Consider the following 24,838-nt stretch of genomic DNA (forward strand, 5'->3'; position numbering starts at 1 on the left):
TTAGAATTGTCCGTCGGGAAATGATATGATCGTAAGAGGTCAAAAGATTCTTATTCCCAAAGACACCAGACTATGATAATTGCTGTACATATAGAATAAAACTCCAAGTCGCGCGAACGATTTTGGCCTTCTATTGGAAAACAAATAACTGACCATGTGCTAGATTGCCGGTTATATTTAACATATAGCATTCTAAAGCAAAAGAGCCTCCTAAACTCAATGACATACCAAAACGACCGCTGTGATATTTTCTCTCTATGGAGAAAATATTGTCCCATTACGGCCAACATGTACAGTAGACAAGCTACAAGAGACGAAAAGTATAACAGTCATACAAATCAAAAATTAAGTTTTGGTCAAATTCAACCAGGACATATATAATCAATCAAATAGCTTTATAGCAATATGGTAGCTAAAACATAATCTAGTAAACTCGATCCATATTTGCCATTCTTAGAGTATAGAAACACTCTGCGCCATTGCTGCTCTTCACCTGGCAAATTATTGATGGGGAGAAGGTTAAAATCTATTCTACATACAACTCATCAGCTCATGGGGACCAGCTGTGATCATCGCAATTCATGATAACAGATCATACAGTATAAATACTAGCCTTTAGGCTAATTCAATTAACAGACCAAACAGGCGTTTTCTCCACAAACTCCCCGGCAAAATGTGCAAACTCTGCAGAACATTTGTCCCAGATGTCACCCAATATTAGTTAAATCTTTCATTACAGTTGCAGCATCCCCTTCAGAGAAAACATCAGCCACACTCTTTACCCTAGACTAAATTCGCCTTTTCGCACACGCAGTGGTTGGGATGTAAAACCAAATAGGTTGTTCTGTGAGAAACAATAGTTTACGACATTATTAAATTGATGCATAACAAAATAAAAATATTCATGTAGATATTAAATGCTTAACTTTTTTTGTAAAAAATAAGATATTGTTGAGAATTATTTAATATTTATATGATGATATATTTAATGCACAAATTTATTTTTTTTAAAAAGAAAGAAGATGTGGTAATATCATCTGTTAACTATATTATAAATATATAAATATTGCGCATGCACAGTAACATGTCTAGCCAGTGTCTCGTTAATAGAGATTTCAGGAGAATAAATTTAAATCTTGCAGCGTATATATACCCGTTTTTGTGTTGTCACTATTTTGTGAAGTCTACTTGATTATTGTATAACTCCCTGTTGATAAATAGGATTTATGAGGTTGTTTACTGTAGATATGTTACTGTATACACGTGTTTGTCATTTGTCGTGACTTTTAAATGTAAGTTTTACAGTATATCGTGAGTTAAGCCAGATATGCAAGTATTTTATGAGTTATAACTTGGCGCCATGAGTACAGCGAAAATACCACATGTTACATTAAGTGATGTTAAGGAAGCACATCGCAGGATAAAATCCGTCGTCAAAAATACTCAAGTATTCCAGGATAACGATTTCGATGAAAAATACGGAGGGAAGTTCTATTTTAAAGCAGAGAACATGCAAAAGACCGGATCTTTTAAAATAAGAGGGGCTTTAAATGCTGTAAGTAAATTTTATGTTCATTTTTTTTTTCAGTTTTTGTAAGTATTGAAAATAGATAAATTTGTCGGTAAATTTTGCACATGAATTTTCTGAAAGGTATTTGGTTAAAGATACCGCTTTTTAATTAAGCTTGATGGCGATAACTGAAAGATCTGTCGGCACGACCGACGGTCTGCTTATCGTCTGCACTGTTTGACATTCAGTCAAACATATTTTAAAAGTGTGCATGTATGCTTAGATTGAAATATGTACATGTCCCTATTACAGCAATTCTTTACTATCAACTTTATATCTAAGACTTAAATTGATCGACGTTATCTTATGTCCCAGTTTATATACCAATAGAAGAAGGGAAAAGTACCTAAAAGTTAACCTCTCCTTACATTTTCCAAAATACATTTCTATCCGTACCCGAAAGATATAATAAATCAAAACGTGTGTTAAAGTCGCAGAAAAGTCCAGTTAGTACTATATGCAATAAAATATAAGGAAGAATATGAGAGAATAATTTCAACAAGTTGTCTGTCCAAGAATTTCATTATTTGACTATGATTGTTTATATTTTTAGTTAGAAAGCTTCTTGACAGGCCCTATAAAACGGTTGTTTGAAATATAACCCGAGCCGTTGGGTGAGGGTTATATAGCAAACAACCGTTTATATACTGTGATATAATCTGTCGGGAATATAGCACTGACTTTCAAACTTATATTTCAGGTCCTCACGTTGCGAGAAAACGGAGAAAGTTTGAAAGGATTGGTAAGTTTGAACCATTAACCTACTTAAACTAATTTGAGTGGCGGCGTGGCCGAATGGTCAACTCGTCGTACTAGTAATCTAAGGATTGCTGACCGCGTGGGTTCACACCCTATCGGGGACAAGCCGTTGTTTCCTTGAGCAAGAAACTTTACATTCATTGCTTAGTACGTGTTGGTTCCAGGAACGGATTCGAGAGTGTTCAATAAGCTTATAGCTTCCGCTCAATGATTTTGTATAAACTAAAACTATTTTACCTACTTTCTTTGAATTTAAAACAATTTATAAATAGTTTAAGGTTTAAACATCGTTACGGACAAGCCATTGTTTCCTTGAGCAAGATATTTTAACTTATTGCTAAATTAGAACTACTTGGATCCAGTTAGGAGTCGGGAGAGTTTTTACAAGCTTATATATAGCTTCTAACATAATCGAACTAAAATACTTTCTGTATAAACAAAACACATTTCTATATTAATAAAATACTAAATTTGACAAGCCCACAGTATATAATAAAGCTAGGATGCATCACATTTCACATACATTTTGTATTTGATAACAAATCACTAAAACAATCCTATTATTTCCTTACCGTACGGACTTTATATACATATTTTAAGGTGACCCACAGTAGCGGGAACCATGGGCGGGCCATGGCTTGGATTGCACGGAGTTTTAAGTTACCTTGTATTGTCGTCTGCCCTACAACAGTACCAGAAGCGAAAATACAGATTATCCGTAACTTAGGAGCTGATATTGTGACGTGTGAACCAACTCTAGATGCGAGGTGTTAATACTTCTGAAAAAAAAGCTATTAATTATAGTTCTTCATAGGCATTTGATGTCAGTTTTTCCTTCGGTATTTATAATCATATAGTCACTACACAATCTCGCTTGTCGCATTCGTGTTTTCTAAATAGTGAAAGAACATTGGAAAACAACGTCGATTACCTATTCAGAATTTATAAAAGGGACGAGAAAAATACGAAGATGTCTGTGTAGGCATTTAAGGATAATGTATGACTGAAGTTGCGGGGATTCAAATTAACGATCTTTTGATCTCTAAAAAAGAATTACTAGAAATTTACAACAAAAATAATTGGTTCATTGACAGAAATTTTATGTGCGCATCTTTGCAATCCATGTAAATTTTCTTTGACCAAAATTTTGATAATAAGGATTCCATAATCTCCAACTGACTGTACTTTTCTAATTTTTTTTAGATTACAAAAAGTAGGACAAATACAGGATGAACGAGGCTACACATACATATCAACATGTGACGATTATGCTGTTATGGCAGGTCAGGTCTGTCAAAATTAAAAACAAAAATCACGTAAATATAGACGCTACGCGTCACGTCCCGTCAAAACGACTTTCTTTTACCTAACGTTTAAAATTAGAAATGATATAGCAGATATTGAATGAGTGTAAATTCAATACTGAAATTATTGAACGAATAGTATGAAATTTTATTATGCCAGCCTTTGGCGAGCATAATAGTACTTTATTCTTCTATTGACTACATGAGGCTACCAGTGGGACAAAACATATTTCAATATTAAAGTTAATATTAAGAAATTTTCATTTAAATTTGTTTTAAGAACTATAAAATAAAAAGAAAATTTATTTGTTTGTTGTGTAAGATGTAATTTTATTTCATCTGACACATATTCTCTATTTATTTAGGGAACTATAGCGCTGGAGTTTTTAGAACAAGTACCTGATTTGGACGCAATATTGGTACCGACAAGTGGCGGGGGAATGACCGCAGGCATTTGTGTTGCTGCAAAGAGTATTAATCCGAAAATAAAAAGTAACTAACGTTTATTTATTTCATATTTATCTTTATTATATATTATTTTATATATTTAATTATTTACATTTGTATTTATTTATTAACATATTTTTTTTGCAACTTGTTTTCTTGTTCGATGTTGTACAACTCGTTAATGGAAGAATAAAATAGACATAGAAGATTATTTAGTTAAGACTCATATAAATAATGCATTCAATATTTGCGCATCTTAATTAAAACATTTTCATGTTGATCTAATTGCAGTCAAATGTCTCTTTTTTAAAATCAATATTTAATGTCTTTCTGCTATCTTTCTAGTATTTGCAGTTGAACCTAAAGGGAAAGACTTACAGAAAAGTTTAGTTGCAGGTATAGTATCAGATGCATGCATATTAAACCGCAAAATTGTTTTTCACTATTTACTTTGTGTAATTATGTTTTTGCCAATTTAAGTTATACATGTACTTCATTAACTTTTATGGTAAATCACGATGAAAATTACTCGTATCTAAAAACCACAATAGGGTGTTTTTATTGGGCAAATCGCTGTTGAGTTTTTCTTTCACTGGACAAAGTAAATTAGTGTTTGCATATTGGACAAATCACGAACAAACACAGTTTCTTTTATTCGCTTCTCGGACAAATTCCTTATGAAATTCGTATCGCCGTATAATTGAATTAAAAGCATATTGTAAAATCGCGGATTTATATTACATTTATTTAGGCGAGCGCCTTTGGTCAAATCCTACAATATTCCTGGACACTATTGCTGATGGTATGCGAAGGCAGCAGCTCGGGACAAAAACTTGGCCAATCATCCTTGAACTTGCAGAAAAACACATGTTCACTGTGGTATGTTTTTGTACAGTTGTTCAATAAATATGTTTAGATACAAGAATTATCAATGCAGGAGATGTATGTTAAATTTTGGAAAGAAATGGCAGTTATATTACCGTCGTACTATAGCATAGTTATAGTTATGAGGTGTTTATCGGTAAAGAACCTTTGGAACGGTTTGTAAAAAATTATGCAGTAAAAACTATGATTACTAATAATCAGTGTTTTTTATATACGAGTAACTCGTGTTTTATCCTACATCCTTAATTTCATGCCAAATATTACAGCAAGAATTATTTGTATTTCTAAATAAAATGTATATGAGGAAGATGACTGTTGTGGTCATTCCATACATTTTTGTTAACCATTACAGACTGACGATGAAACAATTGAAGGAATGAAATATGCCTTTCAAAATATGAAGGTAAAAGCTTACTAAGTTAATATTTTAATTAGATCGTAGCTTTGTTTTTTTTGTTGTTGTTTGTGTGTTTTGAAAAAAAAAATGTCATTCAAAAGCTTGCAACTGTTTGTAATCGTTCATTAGAAACTTATGTGCCATTTCCGGTACTTATGCTGTAATGTCGGTTCTTTCGAGTTTTTGCTAAACTATAACCCTAGATCGAGCCGGACATTTTGCACAGTAATAAGTGGTTTCGTATTCATTCCCCACGTGAATGCCATGGTAGGGGTTCGGAAACAACCACCTGTCAGCTTTACAGCGTTAGCATATGAATAAATTTGACATTATTAAATAAATAAAGTAAAAATGATTAAGATCGTTTCATACATTGCTTACATTTTCAATACTGAGAACAGCAATTACTTTATAAAAAATATTATGCAATGTACATTTATAGCGTAGTGAAATTTAATATCAAATTGAACAATTTTGTTGAAAATTTGTAAAACGTTGACAACAATAAATATACTCATTATGAGTAGTTACATGTACTCGAAAATGAATTAAGCGAAAATGAATAAAGATTCAAATACAGCTTCATATTGTTTGAACAATTCCTTTGCTGGGATATTATTTACTTATCTGAAATCTAAAAGTGACATTGTTGAAAAGCCGAATATTTCCGTTACAAATGACAACCAATGTTTGATTTTTTTCTTGATTATTATTTCTTGCATTTAAATATGTACAAGCGTTGTTTCGTTTTGTTTATATGAGAATGGATTGACTGGCATTGCAGTTTTCAATTTGTGATATTTCAGCTGGTAGTAGAACCATCTGCTGGAACCGCCATTGCTGCAGCAATGTCACGTGACCTAGACAAAGTGGTACCCGGTCCGTCGCGGAAAGTTGGAGTAATTTTATGTGGTGGAAATGTTGATATTCATAATTTACCGTTTTAATTATTTAACCTCAAGTAAATAATTATGTAAATAATAAAATAAGTTTGACTTTTTTGTCCTTCCCTTGAAATCACAAATTCCAGTTGGAGATCTATCCAAATAACTTAACTGTCAACTTTATACCGCGGTCAACTTTGGCGGCTACGGTGTCCCGAAAGAGTGATTGTGACACACAAACAGCAGGAAACAACGAAAATACGATGGTGAAAAGTCAAATTACGAAACCACGATAGTGATATTCTAAGGTACGGTGGTGAAAATCTGAAATTTACCGAAACCACGATGGTGAAAACTCAATATCATTTCGTGTCTTCACCATCGTACTTTCGACCTTTCACCACCGGCCGTGGTTTCGTTATTTCGACTTTTCACCACCGTACTTTCGACTTTTCACAACGTCTAAGAACGTAATGAAAGAATGGTCTATAAATATGTTTTATTTATTCCTGCTATATCTGCTTCTACTTCCAAAATAGTTTTATGTTTCTATCAATTACCGCACTATATTATAAACAGTCTGAAAAAATGGTTTTCTACAGACATAATATAAAAAAACACCACCAAAATTATCTCTCTTATTTAAACGAAATAAAAACTGCATGTGTAATCATATTTATGTGTAGACGAGCTTGCATTAAAGTCTCTTTTAGTCAATCTGCTTTAGATAAGCTTTGAAGTAACAACAACAGTTTTCCAAATGATTTCAAGTAGCTGAACTGTCTTGCTTTTAAATATAGTACACCCTGTTTTAATTTTGATTTTTTTATTATCAAAATACTGGAATTTAGCAACAAAAAGAATGAACAGTTTTGTCACATGGCAAGTTATGACAGCTGGTCAGGCTCAGAAAAGGTATGACGAAACACCTTATTGCCATTGCTTTTCACCTAACCTTCCAACACCCCAACCTTATTAAGTGAAAGTTTGAAAAACATTTCACCTCGCAGAAGAAAACCTATAACTCTTGCCTTTGTAATAACTTCTACATGCACGGAGGAATTTTAATATAACTTTGCAGAAATTTTTATCATTGTGAGGTTGTGTAACACATAAAATTCAGATTCCTGCAATCAAGGATAATGTCAGATAAAAGGTAAAATTTCAGACGAAGATATGTATAGGGACCAACATGCTTGCCTCATTTCTGATTGGCAACATTTCCACCTTAAGCTTTTGACAATGTAATCCTTGTTTTGTATGTCAATTACCCATTGTGTGACTTGAAAATATTGAAATTTACATATACAATATATATCAAAGTTTTGATATTTTTTTAAAGAAAAGATACTAGAAATTAGAGAAATGAAATTCATCCGCTAATGCTGCATATAATAAAAAATAATTAAAGAAATCTGAGAATATTTGTTTTTAGGATTCAAACTTGCAGCTTCAAGATTGCTACTGTATGCTTTCATACTTACCACAAGGCAATTGGGACGTTAGTATAAAACAAAGTATCGGAAACTTTTTCCAAGTTCTATTGAATATATATTCTAGTTTGCACACATTATATACAAAAACATGAGACAAAATACATGTGTAACAATAAATGATAATAAACAGTCAAGTGAACATGTGAGGGCAACACTCTATGAATACATTACATGTAAAGATATATTTAGGCGTATCAATAATGACCTAATATAATTCAAGAAAAAGAAAGAGAAAAAATATAACAAAAACAATTTAATCTGTCAAAATGCGTAGCTGTGTCTGCTTTAGTATTATTTTTGTTTTGGTATTTAATTTATTTTTGTCAATTATCTAAATGATGTGACTTTTGATTGGTCAATTTTGGCTGTCAGTGACACGCGTTTTGTGTAAATATCAGTGTTACTGTGTGTCATAGTTTTTTGCAATAAAATTGCAAGAAAATCATGCAGGTTTAACGGATATTCGCACGTGAGCTAGACTTGTTTTTATTGAGTAAAGTTGTGTTAATGCTATTTTATAAATTATTTCTTGTGATTAGAAGAAGGAACTCTTAGTTCTCAACGGTGGTGACATGAAAACTGTACTTAGTCATGCGATGAAAAAAAAACAAGTAAAAAAATACACAAATTATATATGGATTTTATCAGAACTTTCCGGCAACGTTTCAAGGTAAGTGGCTATCATTTTTGTATAAACAGTGTTTACTTTCATCTGAGTTATAGTCTGATTTTATTGACCTGTCAATAATGAATACATTGAAACACTCATTTAAATATTCGATCCCACTTCGGTTTTGTCCGTTTATATTACGAAAATTAATATGGAGTATATAACTAACGTTTGGAAAACTCCCACTAGCTTAATGGAGATTATCGTAACATCCGCAATAGCACAGTCGGTTAAGTGATTACCTAATGCATCAGAGGTCCGAGGTTCGATACTTTGTCTCGATCTTACAACATGTAGGACATTTAGATATTATATATCCGTAGTTTAACCTATTGCACTATAACGGTCCGTGTAACTAATTCACAGAAACTAGATGAATTTAATAACATCTTACTGCGTACCTCTCACGGAATTTACCGAACATTTATCGAATATTAATATATTCTGTGCATCCCGTGTAATCAGTATGGAATTGACAGGTTAATAAATATAACAACATAATAATATGCATTTTCAAATTAGAATAACCAGTCTTTAATCCATTCTTAAAATTTGTAAATCACCTGAATGAGGCCGTGCATGGACCGGCTGTATCCCCTTTATTAACATGCTATCCGTGAAATACCACGTCATTAGGAGATTCTTAACAGAAGAAGGAATATTAAATTTTGGCATGTACAGATACTGTAAATCGAAACGAAATAAATAGAGTAAGCATACATGCGGATAATTAAGTATTTACTATCAAAACAGTGTGCCTCATTTATAGTTTTGTATTGCATACTTAGACACTGATCTCTAAACTAGACTACTGTAAAGAATGTTTATTTTCCACCTGTGTTGCTGTAACTGAGTGAAACATTTGAATGTTCAAAATTGCAACCATAGGTAAGTACTCAGTGACAAACCATATATGTACTTAGTGTCCAACTTTATTTGTCATCCAATGAAAACGCTATATTTTTTGAAAATTGTGTGCGTTAATTTTCATAGTAGTACAAAAGTCGATACTATATCGAATTACGTTCATAGTCAACTTCTATTTTTCATAGTACTTCATAAAACCGCATAGTGACTTAATCTAGTGAATGATAATGAGGCCAAATAAAGTTTGACACTAAATATGTTAGTATTCATCCGTGCTGTTCTACAGAAATTAGAAACATTCTCCTGTCGCTATCGCTCCCGTCGAAGTTTCTAATTTCTGTAGAACAGCACGGATGAACACTAACATATACATAGTTAAATGAAAGTAACAATTATATACATGTATATAATACACTTTATTGTTCATGATCATTCAATTGTATATCAATTTATTTAAACAATAATACAGATATGTAATACCAATACAATCGTTATAATCTTGAAGAAGTAAATAAATAATGACATATTCAAAAGTAAATGGTGATATATTTCTATAAATATAATAATACAAATACCACGTGCATTAACAAATCACAGACACTTGGGGTTTGGAGCTCAAAACGCCTTTAAAATCCAAAAAAATGCATATTTGTCAATCCCAGCACATGTACTGATCATATATATCAAATAAACTTAATATAAGCCGTTTTGAAAAAAAATCATATTTCAACATCTATAATAATACACAAGATAAAAATGTTCGCCGGAAAAAATCCGCATCCCTACCGTCATAATCGACCATGTATTTTATTCCATTTCCAATATTTTCACATAATCCTTTGGTCCATCGACACAGAAGATATAATTCTTCACGATGATGGCCAATTTTAAACTTCAACGGTAATATAAACAACGCAACAGCCGAAATAAACATCAAGGTTATCACCGTTTTCCTCCATCGATAAATTCAAAACAACCAGTCAGCTATGAACAAAGCCATCCGATTATGTTGGTTCCCAAACTTAAAAGCGCTGCGCATTTTGCACACGGCAAAGCTGGGGCCACGTTTGAATTGATTTAAACGTTTAAATGTGACTTGCTATCATTGTTCCGCAGTTTGGTTATTAATTCTCCCTTTTTTATTGTTCATTGTGGTTTTATCATTAATTATATTCTCAGTTCCAATTATTAGAATATAATAAGTGGATTATGCACATCTGAAATCATGCTTGAGAAGTCATTGATTTGAAAGTTCTTTATCATTTCAAAAATATATGGAGTACAAATAAAAAAATCTATTGTGCTTCTGCCTTTACACGTGGTATTGACATTTTCAAAATCTATACCAACTCTTCCATTTACAATAAACAACTCATTACTTACACAAAAATCAATAAGCATATTGCCGTTTTCATTTGTTGCTGTATTAGCAACCTTAGTGTAGTGTTTTTAGTGTTTCATTATTACTATATAGAAGGTTATCATTACCCATAGACTCTAATATAAACCTATCACATTGTACAAAGTCGTTTTGTTTCCAACCCTTAAATTAAAGTCTCTAAACAATGATATAGGTTCATTATCAAAATTGATTTCTGTTTGTAACTCTTGATGTGGGTCCGGGTAAGAATATTTAGTTCTAACTGGAGAGATATATATAACTCCACATATCAAATATTTATTCTTTAGTTGGCGGACAATATTTGGTTTAACATAAAACTAGTTTGCTGTTTCTTTCTATATTTTTTACTTTTGATGATAATTCATTTTAACAATAAGAAAAATTCCACCTGATCTGTACTGAGAATTTGTATTCCTTTTATTTGTAAACACTTGGTAACCCGCAAAAGTTATTGTATCCAGGTCATCGTACACTGATTGAAACTTTAAAAAAAAATTCTTCTGAAAAACAGTGTTTATTTGAGTTAAACTGTTGGTTGCCCTCATCGCACTACTAAAAAGTATCATCTTGCTGCTTTGGTTCTATTGTTGGATTTCTTGGATTTCTTGTGTGTTGATGTTCCATATTTGCTTCAGAATTTATTGTGGTTTGTGAGCATATCTTATATTTTTGTGTCAAAATATGTATCAATTGGTGATTAAGACGCTCTTTTACCTTACTGCTGAGAGGTGGTTCGTGTTCATCTTTCATGTCTGAAAGGACTTGAAATCTGTTTGTTGTGGGAGTGTGTACACCAGTTGGACTGGTAGTATTTATGTTTGTATTTGTTCTGTAGTACACCTTTGTCCTGTTTATATCATGTGTACTTCTTGTCAAGGGGTTATAATTATCCTATTCTCTGTTGGTTCTTTTGTCTATTTTGGGGAATTCATTGTAATCTTGAATGTAATAAATCATTCATTGTCAATAAATTGTTTATCTCTTACTAATAAAGCTCTATGTCCAGTTTCTTTTGCCTCCTTCAGTTTGGGGTACAATTATTATACTGCGATTTTCAATTTTTCTTGGGTAATGTTCTCTTACACCAAACTCAGAACCTTTCACAACGTCTGATGCTGTATATTTGATTGACCTTGGTTTAGTTTGACCCCTTCTCCTCTTGCCAAGTCTATGTACACTTTAAAATGGGATGCTTTTGTGTATTTTCATTTTGTTTATGATAAATTTGTTTCAACTTTGCTTCAGACTTTCTTCATATTCCCCTGTTTCTGTTTAAGGTTCATCTATACCATAAAAAATTAAGTTTTCTTTCATGCCTCTGCATTGGAGATCTAATATTGTTTCATACTGGACTTGCTGATTTTCTTTTATTTCCTTCAAGGTTACTTCCATTAGTCTAATTAAACCCTGCAAGGGGTTTCATTTGGGTCTTGCTGATTTGGTGGTGATGCTTGCAGACCAGGGGGCCTTTGGTATTGTAAACTTTGGTTTGGGTTATACATAATTTATTTTAGTTCTGAAACTTTGGTTGACTGTTGATATGGGGTGTTTATATTAAAATATCCGCTACACATGTTTGTATTGTTCAGATCATATACCTACCCTGACATTATACTCGTGTTTCCATTTTGAATGCACTGGGTATTGTTTCAGTCATGTTCTGTACTTTTGTACTTGGTATAATTGTGGGTGGAGAAGGGTATATTATCTGTCTAGCACGATAAAGTTGCTGTACAGCTTCTACTTCTATTTCTATACTGCTTTAAAAAAAATTACGATCACTCTAAGCGGGTATACATTGTATACATTAATCCATCACTGCATGAGCATTTTGTGAAAAATGGCTGTTTTCATTGAAAAGTCTCCCGTTACAAGTTCAAATTGCTATAAAACAATAAAAAAAACTGCTTCAATACTAATCAAACTTGGCACAAATGTTAACTGGACGACCATTGCCACTGTAACAACATGCTCAGTCTGAAATTTATTGTTACCATGGCAGCGAGGAGACATCTCAAAATTGCCAAAATCACTATTTTGCGTTGATTTTTCTCATCAAAGTGCTGCAACTTCACAGTGGATTGCGATAGAGTCAAAGGCTTTTAAGCGTTGGTTACACGTTACCTTATGATTGACCTGGGGTCAGTCTTAGCCTCTCACAAGTCCAAAATTTCTTGGTGATGAGGGGGACTGCCGCACCCCTTCAAACCCCGCAAACCAGAAGGGGACACATCCCCCTTCTGGAAACCCTCTGATGTATCTTTTGGATAGGGGGCGGCGCCGACATTTCTCAAACATTTCTCAAACAAAACAAGTGTTGGGACCTGAATAAGGCATTTTTCACCATTTGAGATAAGAAAAAAGGGGGTGTGAAAAAGGCGTTAAAAAGCGTGTATATCTTGGAATGGGTTAACTGAAAATGATGAAAATACCTGAAATTTCCCAAAAATCGCGTTTTTCCATGTTAAAATATGATAAACAAGATCAACAAGGAAAGGCGGCGTTCAATGAACGCAACCCCCATATGACCCAGCAACAAGAACCAACGGCAAGGAGCCCAGGCGGACCCGGAACAAAAACAGGACAGGGCAAAGACAGAGCTCGGACAGGTTAATCATTAAATGATAAATAATTTGGAACTGATTAGGAATTCAAAATTTAAAACATGGCCTAACATATAATTTTGAAGAAAAAATTGTTGTCTTGTAGAATTTTTTATTATTTTTTTCGGAATACAGGAACCAGTCCCCAGCTGGCAATTGTTCTGCATTATATTTTACTTGGACATATTTGGTTGTCTAAGTATGCTCAGTATTACTTGCCATACATATATTTTCATCTTGCGTTTCGTCTCGATTGATAGGACTGCTTTGTGTGGTTGGGGTATCACCGCTTTTTATTGTGTTATCATTTTTACCGCTTTTATGTTTTCCCCATCTCATGCTTACTTCATAAGTTATCTGTTTCATAATTGACTTTTTAATGAATTATAGGAACACATTTTATCTTATAATCTGTTAAAACTCGATTTTCATATATATTTTTCACCGTGTTTGTTTACATACATGTTACCGCAATAATCACGTGACGTAATCTCCTCAACTTAAATCAATTAGCAAATCGTAATACAATACGGAAACTAACGAAAAGGCTTCCGAAAGTTATATTACCTCATATCTAATTAAATAATAATAATGTTTCAAATATATGCTTTGTTAAAGAGATCCGTCATAAACTCAGATAACAGGATCTAAAATTTCGTTACTTAAATAAATGTTGTAACACGCTTCACACTATTCATCTTTCAAATAGGGCAATCATGTGCATTACACGACATATGAAGAAGAATCTTTATTTTGCTAATTTATTCTCAAAAGAGTCATGTATAAGCATTCATGATATATACAATTACATGTATGAATAAGTAAATTACTAATTACATAGCAAAATGACGTGACTGCAAGTATTTCTTTTCTTTTATTTTTTATGGTTACCATTGATTAAATATTTTATTTACAAGTTATTTACTTTTTAAGAGATTCTACATTCAAATATATAATAGTAAGAAATAATTCATGTATGAATTATACTTGCAGTCTCGGGAGAGACAGTGTCAGCATCGATTACATAGTATACTTTAAAGCATAAATGAAATTTTGTTCCATACACTGGTCTTTGTAGTACATTTACTAACGTAAGCTATATGATTTTGATTTATTGCAAAAGTGTTTGGCTCAAAACGTTTAAATCATACAAACAAAACAAAAAAAAATGTTACTATTGGTAATATACATATAAAGAAATACAAAACAATGTATCAATAAACTTCTATGTACGTTTACATGGGGCTAGATATTCGCATAAAACATATATATATATAAATAAACACAATAAACAAAATGTTTGAAACAATACGGATAAAAATAGCGGGAGAAAGAAACGATGCCTTTTCAAATTTACATTGCAATTGTTTATTAACAAAACTGCAATAATAATGGAAGAGAAATATCAACCGGTTTCACCCGGTCATTAAAGGGATATTCAAGACAATGACGTTATTAACGTCGCTTGGTAACGGCGTCATAGTTATATCGTCTGCATACAACAACAAGAGCCCGGTTTGAGCCGGGTGATGCTCCCCGAATAGGTTTTGGACACATGAAAGTACACCTCTTGTAGTTTCAGAGTTATGTCCCTGGAAAAAGTTCAAAGTGCAATTATTCCAAAATTAGGCAAGGCAGAGTTACTGTTCTTTGCACTGCACTTCTAATCAATGTGATCTATCAACCTACAAAGTTTCTTGTTGATATCTCTTATGGTTTCCGAGTTATGTCCCGGACAACTTCAAAAAGTGAAAATAAACAAAGGGCAATAACTCCAGAATTAGGCAAGGCCGAGTTATGATTCTTGTGCACTGCACATCTACCCATTGAGATACCTACAAAGTTTCATGTTGATATCTCTTATAGTTTTACAGCTATATCCTGGACAAGATTTTTCTAAAAGGGGAGATAATTCAAAAATGAGGCTTAACAGAGCTATGGTTCTTTTGCACTGCACTTCTACTCAATGAGATCTATCTACCTACAATGTTTCATCTTGATATCTCTTATAGTTTTAGAGTTATGTTCCGGACAAAGTTCAAAGTGTTAAAATTAACAAAGGGCAATAACTCCAAAATTAGGACAAAAAGAGTTATTGTTCTTATGCACTGCACATCTACCCATTGAGATCTATTCACCTACAAAGTTTAATGTTGATATCTCTTATAGTTTTAGAGTGATGTCCCGGACAAGATTTTCCTATAAGGGGAGATAATTCAAAAACCGGGCAAAATAGAGTTATGGTTCTTTGACACTGCACTCCCCCTCAATGCCCTCTACCACTGTATGAAGTTTAAACAAATTATCTCCAAGGGTTTTCAAGTTATGCTCCGGACAAGACAACGGACGGACAGACGGACGAGCAAACATTTTTGGTTTAGGGGCTATATAACAGTAAAGAGAACAAAAGAGAACAATAGGTTCATTCCGTGATCAAAGGGTTTATGGGCTAGTAGCCCTTAAAGCAGCACGCCTCCAGACTAATGCTTATTTTCATGAAAATTTTGAAAACATACTTAAAAAGTAAAATGTTATGAGGATGACAAGAAAAGTAATTAAAACATTGCAAACGACACTTACAGTCCACATAAATTACCGAAAAGAGGTCAAAGTATGCAGAATTATGGTAATAAATTCTGCAAAATCAGTCATCTAAAGCAGACAAAATGTACATTATTACTTGATCTTGAATATTTCTAATGTTCTTAACATCTTAGAACGTTTTTCTCAAGTTTCTTTTTCTTGAAATATTTTGGCTCATCTGGAGGCATGCGGCTTTAAGAAAACAAAGAAAATAACAAAGAAAATAGCCCCTAAACCCAAAATGTTGGAACGTCCGTCTGTCCGTCCGTCCGGACGGACAAGACGCCGACTATATGCTCCCCCGAAAGTTTTCGGGGGAGCATAATAAACATATCTTAAAAATACCAGTATCTATGTCGTCGGCTCCTTTAGCTTAAAACACATCTTCAAGATCATTCAGATACATTAATTAAAAGACGCCCATTTCTATTCACTCCGGTATCGGTTGTCAACATATTCATATAAACGTCAGTAATATAATCATCAGGCAATATGCACACTTACACATCAGATATGAAGTCAATAAACCAAATGACGTCAGGAAAATTACTTCTGCGCTCAATGTAGTTCAACATATTTTTTATTACCATGTTAGAATGGAAAAAGAGATTATTTTTTCGTGCATTAAAGTACAAAAATGCTTTGTAATTAATCACCTTCGTGATCGTATACCTACGCATTTAAACTCGAACCATGCATTATTTAAATTTTAGCATACAACAATTCCATCTATTTCCTTACTGTAACATTTATATTTTCTATTTGGATGGCTTACTAGCACACAAACTAAACAAGACCCGAAGGATGGTTTATATATTTTATTATATGTGTTGCATCCAAGTATACACTCATAAACTCCCAAACATCAAGTAAACATACACACAGTAACAATAACGATATTTGATATTAAAGGCGTGGCTTATTATATCTTGTAGACTTGCTTACTACACTTACTATACTTTAATATAATGCAATTTTAATATCATTTATGTTTACCAATATGATACATCTGTACTCAAGACAATTAAGACAGTGTAAACAAAAACATTTTTTTATGCGGAACCCGTAAAATAAAAAAATCAAGTGTGCATATGTTTTCATAACAATACTTTTATACAGTAACTAGGTTTTTTTTCCTGACTTTTGCCGATGTTTCATGAAATAGATACCTTAAAAGCTGGATGTGAAGGAAGCAGTCCCAAATACGAAAGCATGCTAATATTGTTATTCCACATTTTTAAGCAGAATACCTCAAGATTCATGCTTATTTTTTCGTGAATTCGTTTAAATTGTATTAAAAAGAAAAACATTGTCAAGTGAACAAAGAAAGTAATAAACGCATTGCAAAAGGGACAATATATGTAAATCATTGCTTGAATTCTGAATATTTCAACTTTTCTTAAAACAATAGTACATTTTCCTTGTTTTTTTGCCTCATATGATGGCATTCAACTTTAAAGAAATCAATTTACAATGTGAATATCACAAAACTATCATTGAACACAATTACAAGCACATGTATATCATCTATACAACTGTAAAATATCAGACATGAATACAAAATTATGAACACATAAGAAAAACAATTATTGCCAGTTTCAAACACAGTATTCTTAAACAATACAATATATTACAATATAATGCAAAATAAATATCAGTTGTACACAATGTTAAAACAATTCAAAACAAAAAGCAATTTCATCCTAAATAAATTCTGTGCATTATATGTACAAGAAAGATACTTAAAAACAATACATTAAATATGATAAAATTAACTCTTATCACAGAACACTTTTCATACTGTCTTTTAAAATCATACAAAAAGGTAAATCGAGTATTATTTAATTAGAGGTACTTGTATTTTAACTTAAGCATGTATGCCACGTATTCTTATGAATGTAATGACTTGCCCATCAAACATCATGAAATGAGGAGTTCACACATTAATAGTCCTTATTTCAAATGCTTAATGCTGATAGAAAGTTACTGAATATTTAACTGAAAAGTTTTGTGTAATCACTTAATTTGAACATTCCAACAAAAACAACGAATTTTGTCTAAACACTCAATTTGAACATTCCAACGAGAAAATGAGTTTAGGCAATCACACGTCTTAAGTACATTAAAACAAGAAATTTGTATCTATCAAACTGATGTGAAGTAACAATAACCGTTGTTCAAATGATTTCAAGTAGCTGAACTGTCTTCCTTTGGATATAGTACACTCTGTTTTAATTTTGACTTTTTATTATCAAAACACTGGAATTTAGTAAAAAGAATGAACAGTTTTGTCACATGGCAAGTTATGACAGCTGGTCAGGCTCAGATATGGTATGAAGGAACACCTTATTGCCATTACCATTGCCATTCACCTAATTTTCCAACATCCTAACGTTTAGAAAATATTTTACCTTGCAGAAATAAAAACCTATAACTCTTGACACTTAAAAGAAATATATGCAACAAGTAGTTACTCAGTCATTTTTATTTAAATTTAAATTCGAGAGAGAGACATTTTGTATTCCATATGTTTTATATGGTATCCGGACATTTGCCCCTCGGAAGTTTGGCCTCTTTAGTAGTTTATATGGGCCTTTAATAAGCGTCATTCAAAGTTGCCATGGTTACATTCATGCTGACAGTACCGTTTGCTCCGTCTATACATAAATCCACAGGTTCATCAACCAACAGCAAACCTGAAAATTAAGTATCCAATTCTCAGTATGTACAGGTAGATCATCCTAATGTGTCTATATAACAGTCTTAATTCTAACATTGAACTTATGAAATAAAGTTATTCAATGCTTGCATTTACACTATAGTATTCAATATATCCTATATTGGACAGCAGCTATATGAATGTACAATACAGGTTATAATTATTTTTTCACAGTTTGATAAATGACATGTGGCATCCCTACCCTTCATCATTAATCGTGTGTCTTAGTTTAAATATATTACACTGGTGTATAGTTCAATGTTAAATAACCTGTAATTATGTGCGTAATCTTGAAAAAAGGATGGCATTGAACACAAATATCATATCTCAAAGCCTTTAGGTGAACTTGTAACAAAGAGGTTGAAACGCATCCAAAAGGGGCATGTACACATTATCAAATTTTGTACTTACCAGCAATAGAGGCGGTAATGAGACATGTAACCACACCTCCAAAGAGTGATCTTAACACAATAGAAGCTATATGGCCACGCCTCTCAGGAGCCATCGATCCTAAAGCTCCCAACTGTATACCAATACAGCTGAAATTTGAGAAGCTGCTGAGAGCATATGTTGCTATCACTTGAGATCTTATCTGAAATAAAATGGTGATCTAAAATTATATCAATGTAAGTTTATATTATAGGCATCTTTAATATACCTTATACATAACTGCCTTGAAAGAATTGTACACATTTGCAATACAGTAGTCCCGAGTTAGTTTCTACCATCTTGTATCTAGTCATACATAACCTTTTGACAGTATACTTATATAGTTACACTCTTACTATTTAGGTTTTCTTTGACTTTCTAGTTTGTCAAAAGATATACTATGGTAAGTTTAACCATCAGCAATATTGTCTTTCTATTGTGTTGTCAGATGCTGGGCATTATGTGGTTTAGCCTTTATGACTTAGCGATAACAATTATTGTTGGACTTCAAGTCAGTTGTTGTGTTGTCATCTTTTTCCATTTCACCAAACGGTACATAATAACAAGTCAACCAGCTATTTAAAATGCACTAGCTGTTGAACAGCTGTTTAAATGACATTCAATTGCTCTTGTTGTGGTATGAACTTGGGACAATACGCCACACAATATATAATACAAAATCAAGTGAATTAGGCAGATGTCATATCAGCTACAATAAGATATAGACGCATAAACATGGGAAGTAACTCTTACATCACTCTTGAGAATGGCAAATAAATACTCGTATATAACCAAGTACTTACATCAATTTTATGGAGTACTTACATTTGTATTACTTCACAATGCAAAAAAAATATATTCACTCAAAACTATGAAAGTTTAATATATAATCATGTGGTCAACATAAAATATCATAAAATCATAAACAGTTTACTTTGGTTAAAGTAGAATATATTTTAGAATCCTGAAACCACCACAAATACATTTATATCATTTTCATACAGTGTGTGATATAAACCATATCTCACAAATTAAACATATTAACTTATATGATATATATCAAATTGTGAACTTACTGAGAGATACTCCCCAGTACAGGTTGACCTGTTCTTTATAAATGTTCCAAGTTCCTGGTATGCTATAAACTCATTCAAGAAAGTTTTGATTCCAACCAATTCTCCCACAACACCTGTATCTGACCATTCCACACCCATTAAATAAGCTATTGGCATAAAAATGTATGAACAAATCATCTGAAACAGAAACATAGTCTATTGTAATGTGACCTTAATTGTAATAATTTCACTTTTTATAAGTATGGTTTTTCTAAATACAATGTAAATGTTTACAAATTCATTCAACCTTTACATAATCAATTTGTAAGTTTTCCGTCTGCAATGTTTGTTATTTGCATTAAAGTAAGTGATATTATTACGTATTAACATTGTTTAAAAATGTCATGCATATCACCTCTAGTTCATATACTGTATATCTATCAATATTGTAGTTTCCTACCCATAGGTTATTGCTCAAACATTAAATCTTTAGATATAGTCATTATGTTTATAATTTGTATGTTTAATAAATGTAATACATGTTAAATATAAAATAAAATGATTCCTGGACGAGAATTTCAGGAGTGAGCAAACCGACTTCCTAACGCCAGGACCAGGATGGCAATTTACGAATGCAATAATGATAGGAAGGCAATAAGATTGGCAGCAATGATGGCAACCAATTTGATGGAGGCTGATGCGCCAGCAGCTGCAGCATCTATAATATTTCTCTCCTTACTTGAATAAAATAAAATATTAATCATGAGACAAAATAAAGTATTGACTACTAAAGAATTAATGATATATGTTTTCATCCTGAAATAAAAACGTAACATTGGCATATCTAGGTTGGGAACATTGGCATATCTAGGTTGGGGTCATGATAATTATAATGTTAAATGTTAAGACATTTTTACCTTTCTCCCGTATCTACATCAGATATGTTTCTGATTTTACTTTTTTCTGTCTCAGGATACAATAACTTAGATACTGCTAGAGCACCAGGTGCGTTCATCACTGACGCACATAGTAAATGTTCTGGTGGTACCTACATAACAAATGGAATCGGTTATAAAAATCTCAGGTTAAAATAATTTATAAATAATTAAAAATGCTACAAGTGACTGTTGGATGAAATTGTTATAATTACTGTTGGTATTTTAGTTCATTAGGTTTTAAATGACACCAATATTATAAGTCATATAATTTTTAAATGATATATTCTAATCCCACATGATTTCTGTAGCAGTGGTGAGAGACAAACGACTGTTAGACTCATAAGATTTGAAGTAAGCCACCAATGATACTTTGTTATGGGTATCTCTTGCTTGACAGTGGGTCACAATAATGATTTTTGGGTCCCAGGTCAGGCTTGCTGGTCACAGTGGTATATGAAGACCCCATAAGTCTCTCATCATTGCACACAGTTTTAGAAAGTAAACAATAAAATTGTTATTGAAATATTTACAAAATTATAGACCTAAGGACAATTCTCCAAACTTTCAACATGAAGAACTTAGATCTGTAGTACAAATATTATGGTTCTAATAAATATAATCAGTCATTGCTGACAAAATACCCCAAATGAGCTGTAAGCTGCAATCCCTGCTCCAGCAATTGTGGCAAATCCCCCGGTCATTACTGCATTTAATTCCGACTTTGTTATTTGTTTTAAAAATGGACGAATCATGATGGGTGCCTCAGTCTGAAATAAAATCAAGTAAAAAAATAAAACAAACAACTCAAAACTGACAATCTTGAATTTACCTTTAAATACTAACAATTTAAGCTTTGTTTTTAATACATCAGTAAATAATGAAACTGTTAATTAGTAATGGCTATTTGGTACTTCAAATTGTTACAAGAACTGTAAGACAGACAGAGACAATTGCAGTAGTTTATTAAGTACAACAAGAGTACTGCAGGTCAAAAAGAAGTCTTAGTGGCAAACATTTATGACCTACAAACATGTATGTCTAAGTCAAACAAAAAACGAGAATAATGATCAACAAGGCAAAGACAACGTTAATAGGACGCAGCCCAAAACACACCAAAGCTAGCACAGCATGGCACTAAAAATGCCCAATAACCAAAACCGGGATAGGACATAATGGCGACAAAAGGAGGACACGTTATATGTGAAATAATAAAAACTGAAATGGGCCTATACAGAAATAATAGGGACTAGGACCTAAATTGTGAAAAGAGGGAGGGGTAGGAACAAAAATGGGACAAATGGCGGGGCAGAAAATAATTACCGTTAACGACGACAATTAAGCAAGGTAGACATCGTAAAACAAACAAGTAGCAATACATTATTGTGAAACACACGACGAAACACAGAAGTATACCGCCTTAGAACGGTCATAGATAGTTACACCACTGGGGAGTTTAAACCGGTTTTAGGCGCGCCAAACATCACTCTTAGCCCAAATATATTCCTATATGACGAGACAGTGTCAATAAAATGAGTCCCCGACAAGTGAAATTCTAACAATAGTCATGGTAACATTAGACTAATCTAATAAAACACATTAATAAACAAGAGCCGGGTTTGAGCCGGGTGATGCTCCCCGAATAGGTTTTGGACACAGGAAAGTACACCTCTTGTAATTTCAGAGTTATGTCCCTGGAAGAAGTTCAAAGTGCAATTATTCCAAAATTAGGCAAAGCAGAGTTACTGTTCCTTGCACTGCACTTCTAATCAATGTGATCTATCAACCTACAAAGTTTCTTGATGATATCTCTTATGATTTGCGAGTTATGTCCCGGACAACTTCAAAAAGTAAAAATAAACAAAGGGCAATAACTCCAGAATAAGGCAAGGCACAGTTATGATTCTTGTGCACTGCACATCTAACCATTGAGATATATCTACCTACAATGTTTCATGTTGATATCTAGTTTTACAGCTATGTCCTGGACAAGACTTTTCTAAAAGGGGAGATAATTAAAAAATGAGTTATGGTTCCTTTGCACTGCACCTCTACTCAATGAGATCTATCTACCTACAAGAGTTATGTTCCGGACAAAGTTCAAAGTGTTAAAATTAACAAAGGGCAATAACTCCAAACTATATGCTCCCCCGAAATTTTTCGGGGAGAATAAAAAAGGGGGTGTTTTGAATACCAACTTGGTAAAACTCTACTAAACCATGTTCCACAACAAAACATCCTAACACTCAAGTCTTGTTGTTTCTGGCAAAAAGATATTAAATCTGTATGACATATATGAAAAAAAGATAACCCCTGTGTAGCAGCCGATTTTAAACTTGGCAAAGGTAAAATGTACGTTACGTAATGCTTCACTTTAAATATCTAAAACCATTTCAAAAATGAAAAATCTATTGAGCAAACATTGTGGATGTCATTTATCCATTGATCATATAAGTTTCAAACAAACATCTACAGTATAGGAGGACAAAACTTCTAACAAAATGTGAGTAATAGTTATCCCCCTTGAATTGCATCATTCTATGAACAAAATTTTAACAAACTACTGTAACAATACTTACATGTCCTACAAAGATATTAGCTGCAGCACACAGGGATTCTGGGGCAGTTGTTCCTAGGACCATCTTTAGTAACCATCCTATCTTACTAATGATCATCTGCATGGCTCCAAGGTAATATAAAACATTTATAACGCAGCTAAAGAAGATAACCACCGGTAAAACCTGAAATATAGTGAAAATGTAAATAGAAGATATTGACTGAGTGTAGGTTTGATACTAAATTTCTTGAACGAGTTGAAATAATCATATTATGCGAGCCTCTGGCGAGCATAATATTGTTTTGTTAAGGTTTTACATGATTATAATATTCTAAGTGTGAAGTTGGCGGCCTAGCGGCCTGGCGGCCTGGCGGCGTGAAGTTGGCGGCCTAACGGCCTAGCGGCCTGGCGGCGTGAAGTTGGCGGCCTAGCGGCCTGGCGGCCCAGCGGCGTGAAGTTGGCGGCCCAGCGGCCTGGCGGCCTAGCGGCGTGAAGTTGGCGGCCTAGCGGCCTGGCGGCCTAGCAGCCAAAAATTTTAATGTTGTAAAAATGTTTTTTTAACAATAAAACGGCATTTAATGAAGTTTTAAAGATAATTATTGTTATTTAAACGATATATCTAAAGAAAAAATCACTTTCAGAGATTTTTTTAATTTTGTCATTTTTGTGAAGTTGGCGGCCTAGCGGCCTGGCGGCCTAGCAGCCAAAAATTTTAAATGTTGTAAAAATGTTTTTTAAACAATAAAACGGCATTTAATGAAGTTTTAAAGATAATTATTGTTATTTAAACGATATATCTAAAGAAAAAATCACTTTCAGAGATTTTTTTAATTTTTGTCTTTTTTGTGAAGTTGGCGGCCTAGCGGCCTGGCGGCCTAGCAGCCAAAAATTTTTAATGTTGTAAAAATGTTTTTTTAACAATAAAACGGCATTTAATGAAGTTTTAAAGATAATTATTGTTATTTAAACGATATATCTAAAGAAAAAATCACTTTCAGAGATTTTTTTAAGTTTGTCATTTTTGTGAAGTTGGCGGCCCAGCGGCCTGGCGGCCTAGCAGCCAAAAATTTTAATGTTGTAAAAATGTTTTTTTTAACAATAAAACGGCATTTAATGAAGTTTTTAAAGATAATTATTGTTATTTAAAGGACATATCTAAAGAAAAAATCACTTTCAGAGATTTTTTTAATTTTGTCATTTTTTGTGAAGTTGGCGGCCTAGCGGCCTGGCGGGCCTAGCAGCCAAAAATTTTAATGTTGTAAAAAATGTTTTTTTA

General features: G+C 32.9%; 2 protein-coding genes across 2 annotated transcripts; one reads left to right on the forward strand and one right to left on the reverse strand.

Moving 5' to 3' along the window:
- The first annotated feature begins 1,222 nt into the window (after positions 1-1,222).
- LOC132727848 (probable serine racemase) lies at positions 1,223-6,347 on the forward strand. Its single transcript, XM_060713434.1, has 9 exons — positions 1,223-1,555; positions 2,271-2,312; positions 2,930-3,096; positions 3,533-3,617; positions 3,999-4,125; positions 4,426-4,476; positions 4,832-4,959; positions 5,318-5,368; positions 6,169-6,347. Exons 1-9 carry the CDS (start codon positions 1,361-1,363, stop codon positions 6,307-6,309), a joined length of 987 nt encoding a protein of 328 aa, XP_060569417.1. The 5' UTR covers positions 1,223-1,360; the 3' UTR covers positions 6,310-6,347.
- A 10,323-nt stretch (positions 6,348-16,670) lies between these two features.
- Positions 16,671-23,746, reverse strand: LOC132727854 (sodium/nucleoside cotransporter 1-like; the record flags this gene model as incomplete). Its single annotated transcript, XM_060713441.1, has 7 exons — positions 16,671-18,563; positions 18,998-19,178; positions 20,092-20,268; positions 20,724-20,808; positions 20,988-21,118; positions 21,650-21,775; positions 23,585-23,746. Coding segments are annotated over 7 exons (963 nt in total), but the record flags the coding sequence as incomplete, so codon positions are not given.
- Positions 23,747-24,838: the final 1,092 nt, after the last annotated feature.

The sequence above is a fragment of the Ruditapes philippinarum genome, unplaced genomic scaffold, assembly GCF_026571515.1.
Source record: "Ruditapes philippinarum isolate M1 unplaced genomic scaffold, ASM2657151v2 ctg2766_1_1_1_1, whole genome shotgun sequence".
NCBI lineage: Eukaryota > Metazoa > Mollusca > Bivalvia > Venerida > Veneridae > Ruditapes > Ruditapes philippinarum.

Coding starts and splice junctions, on each gene's coding strand:
- LOC132727848 (XM_060713434.1), top strand. CDS start 1,361: ATGAGTACAGCGAAAATACCACATGTTACATTAAGTGATGTTAAGGAA. Junction 2,313..2,929: donor GAGAAAGTTTGAAAGGATTG/GTAAGTTTGAAC, acceptor ACATATTTTAAG/GTGACCCACAGTAGCGGGAA. Junction 4,960..5,317: donor AAAAACACATGTTCACTGTG/GTATGTTTTTGT, acceptor TAACCATTACAG/ACTGACGATGAAACAATTGA.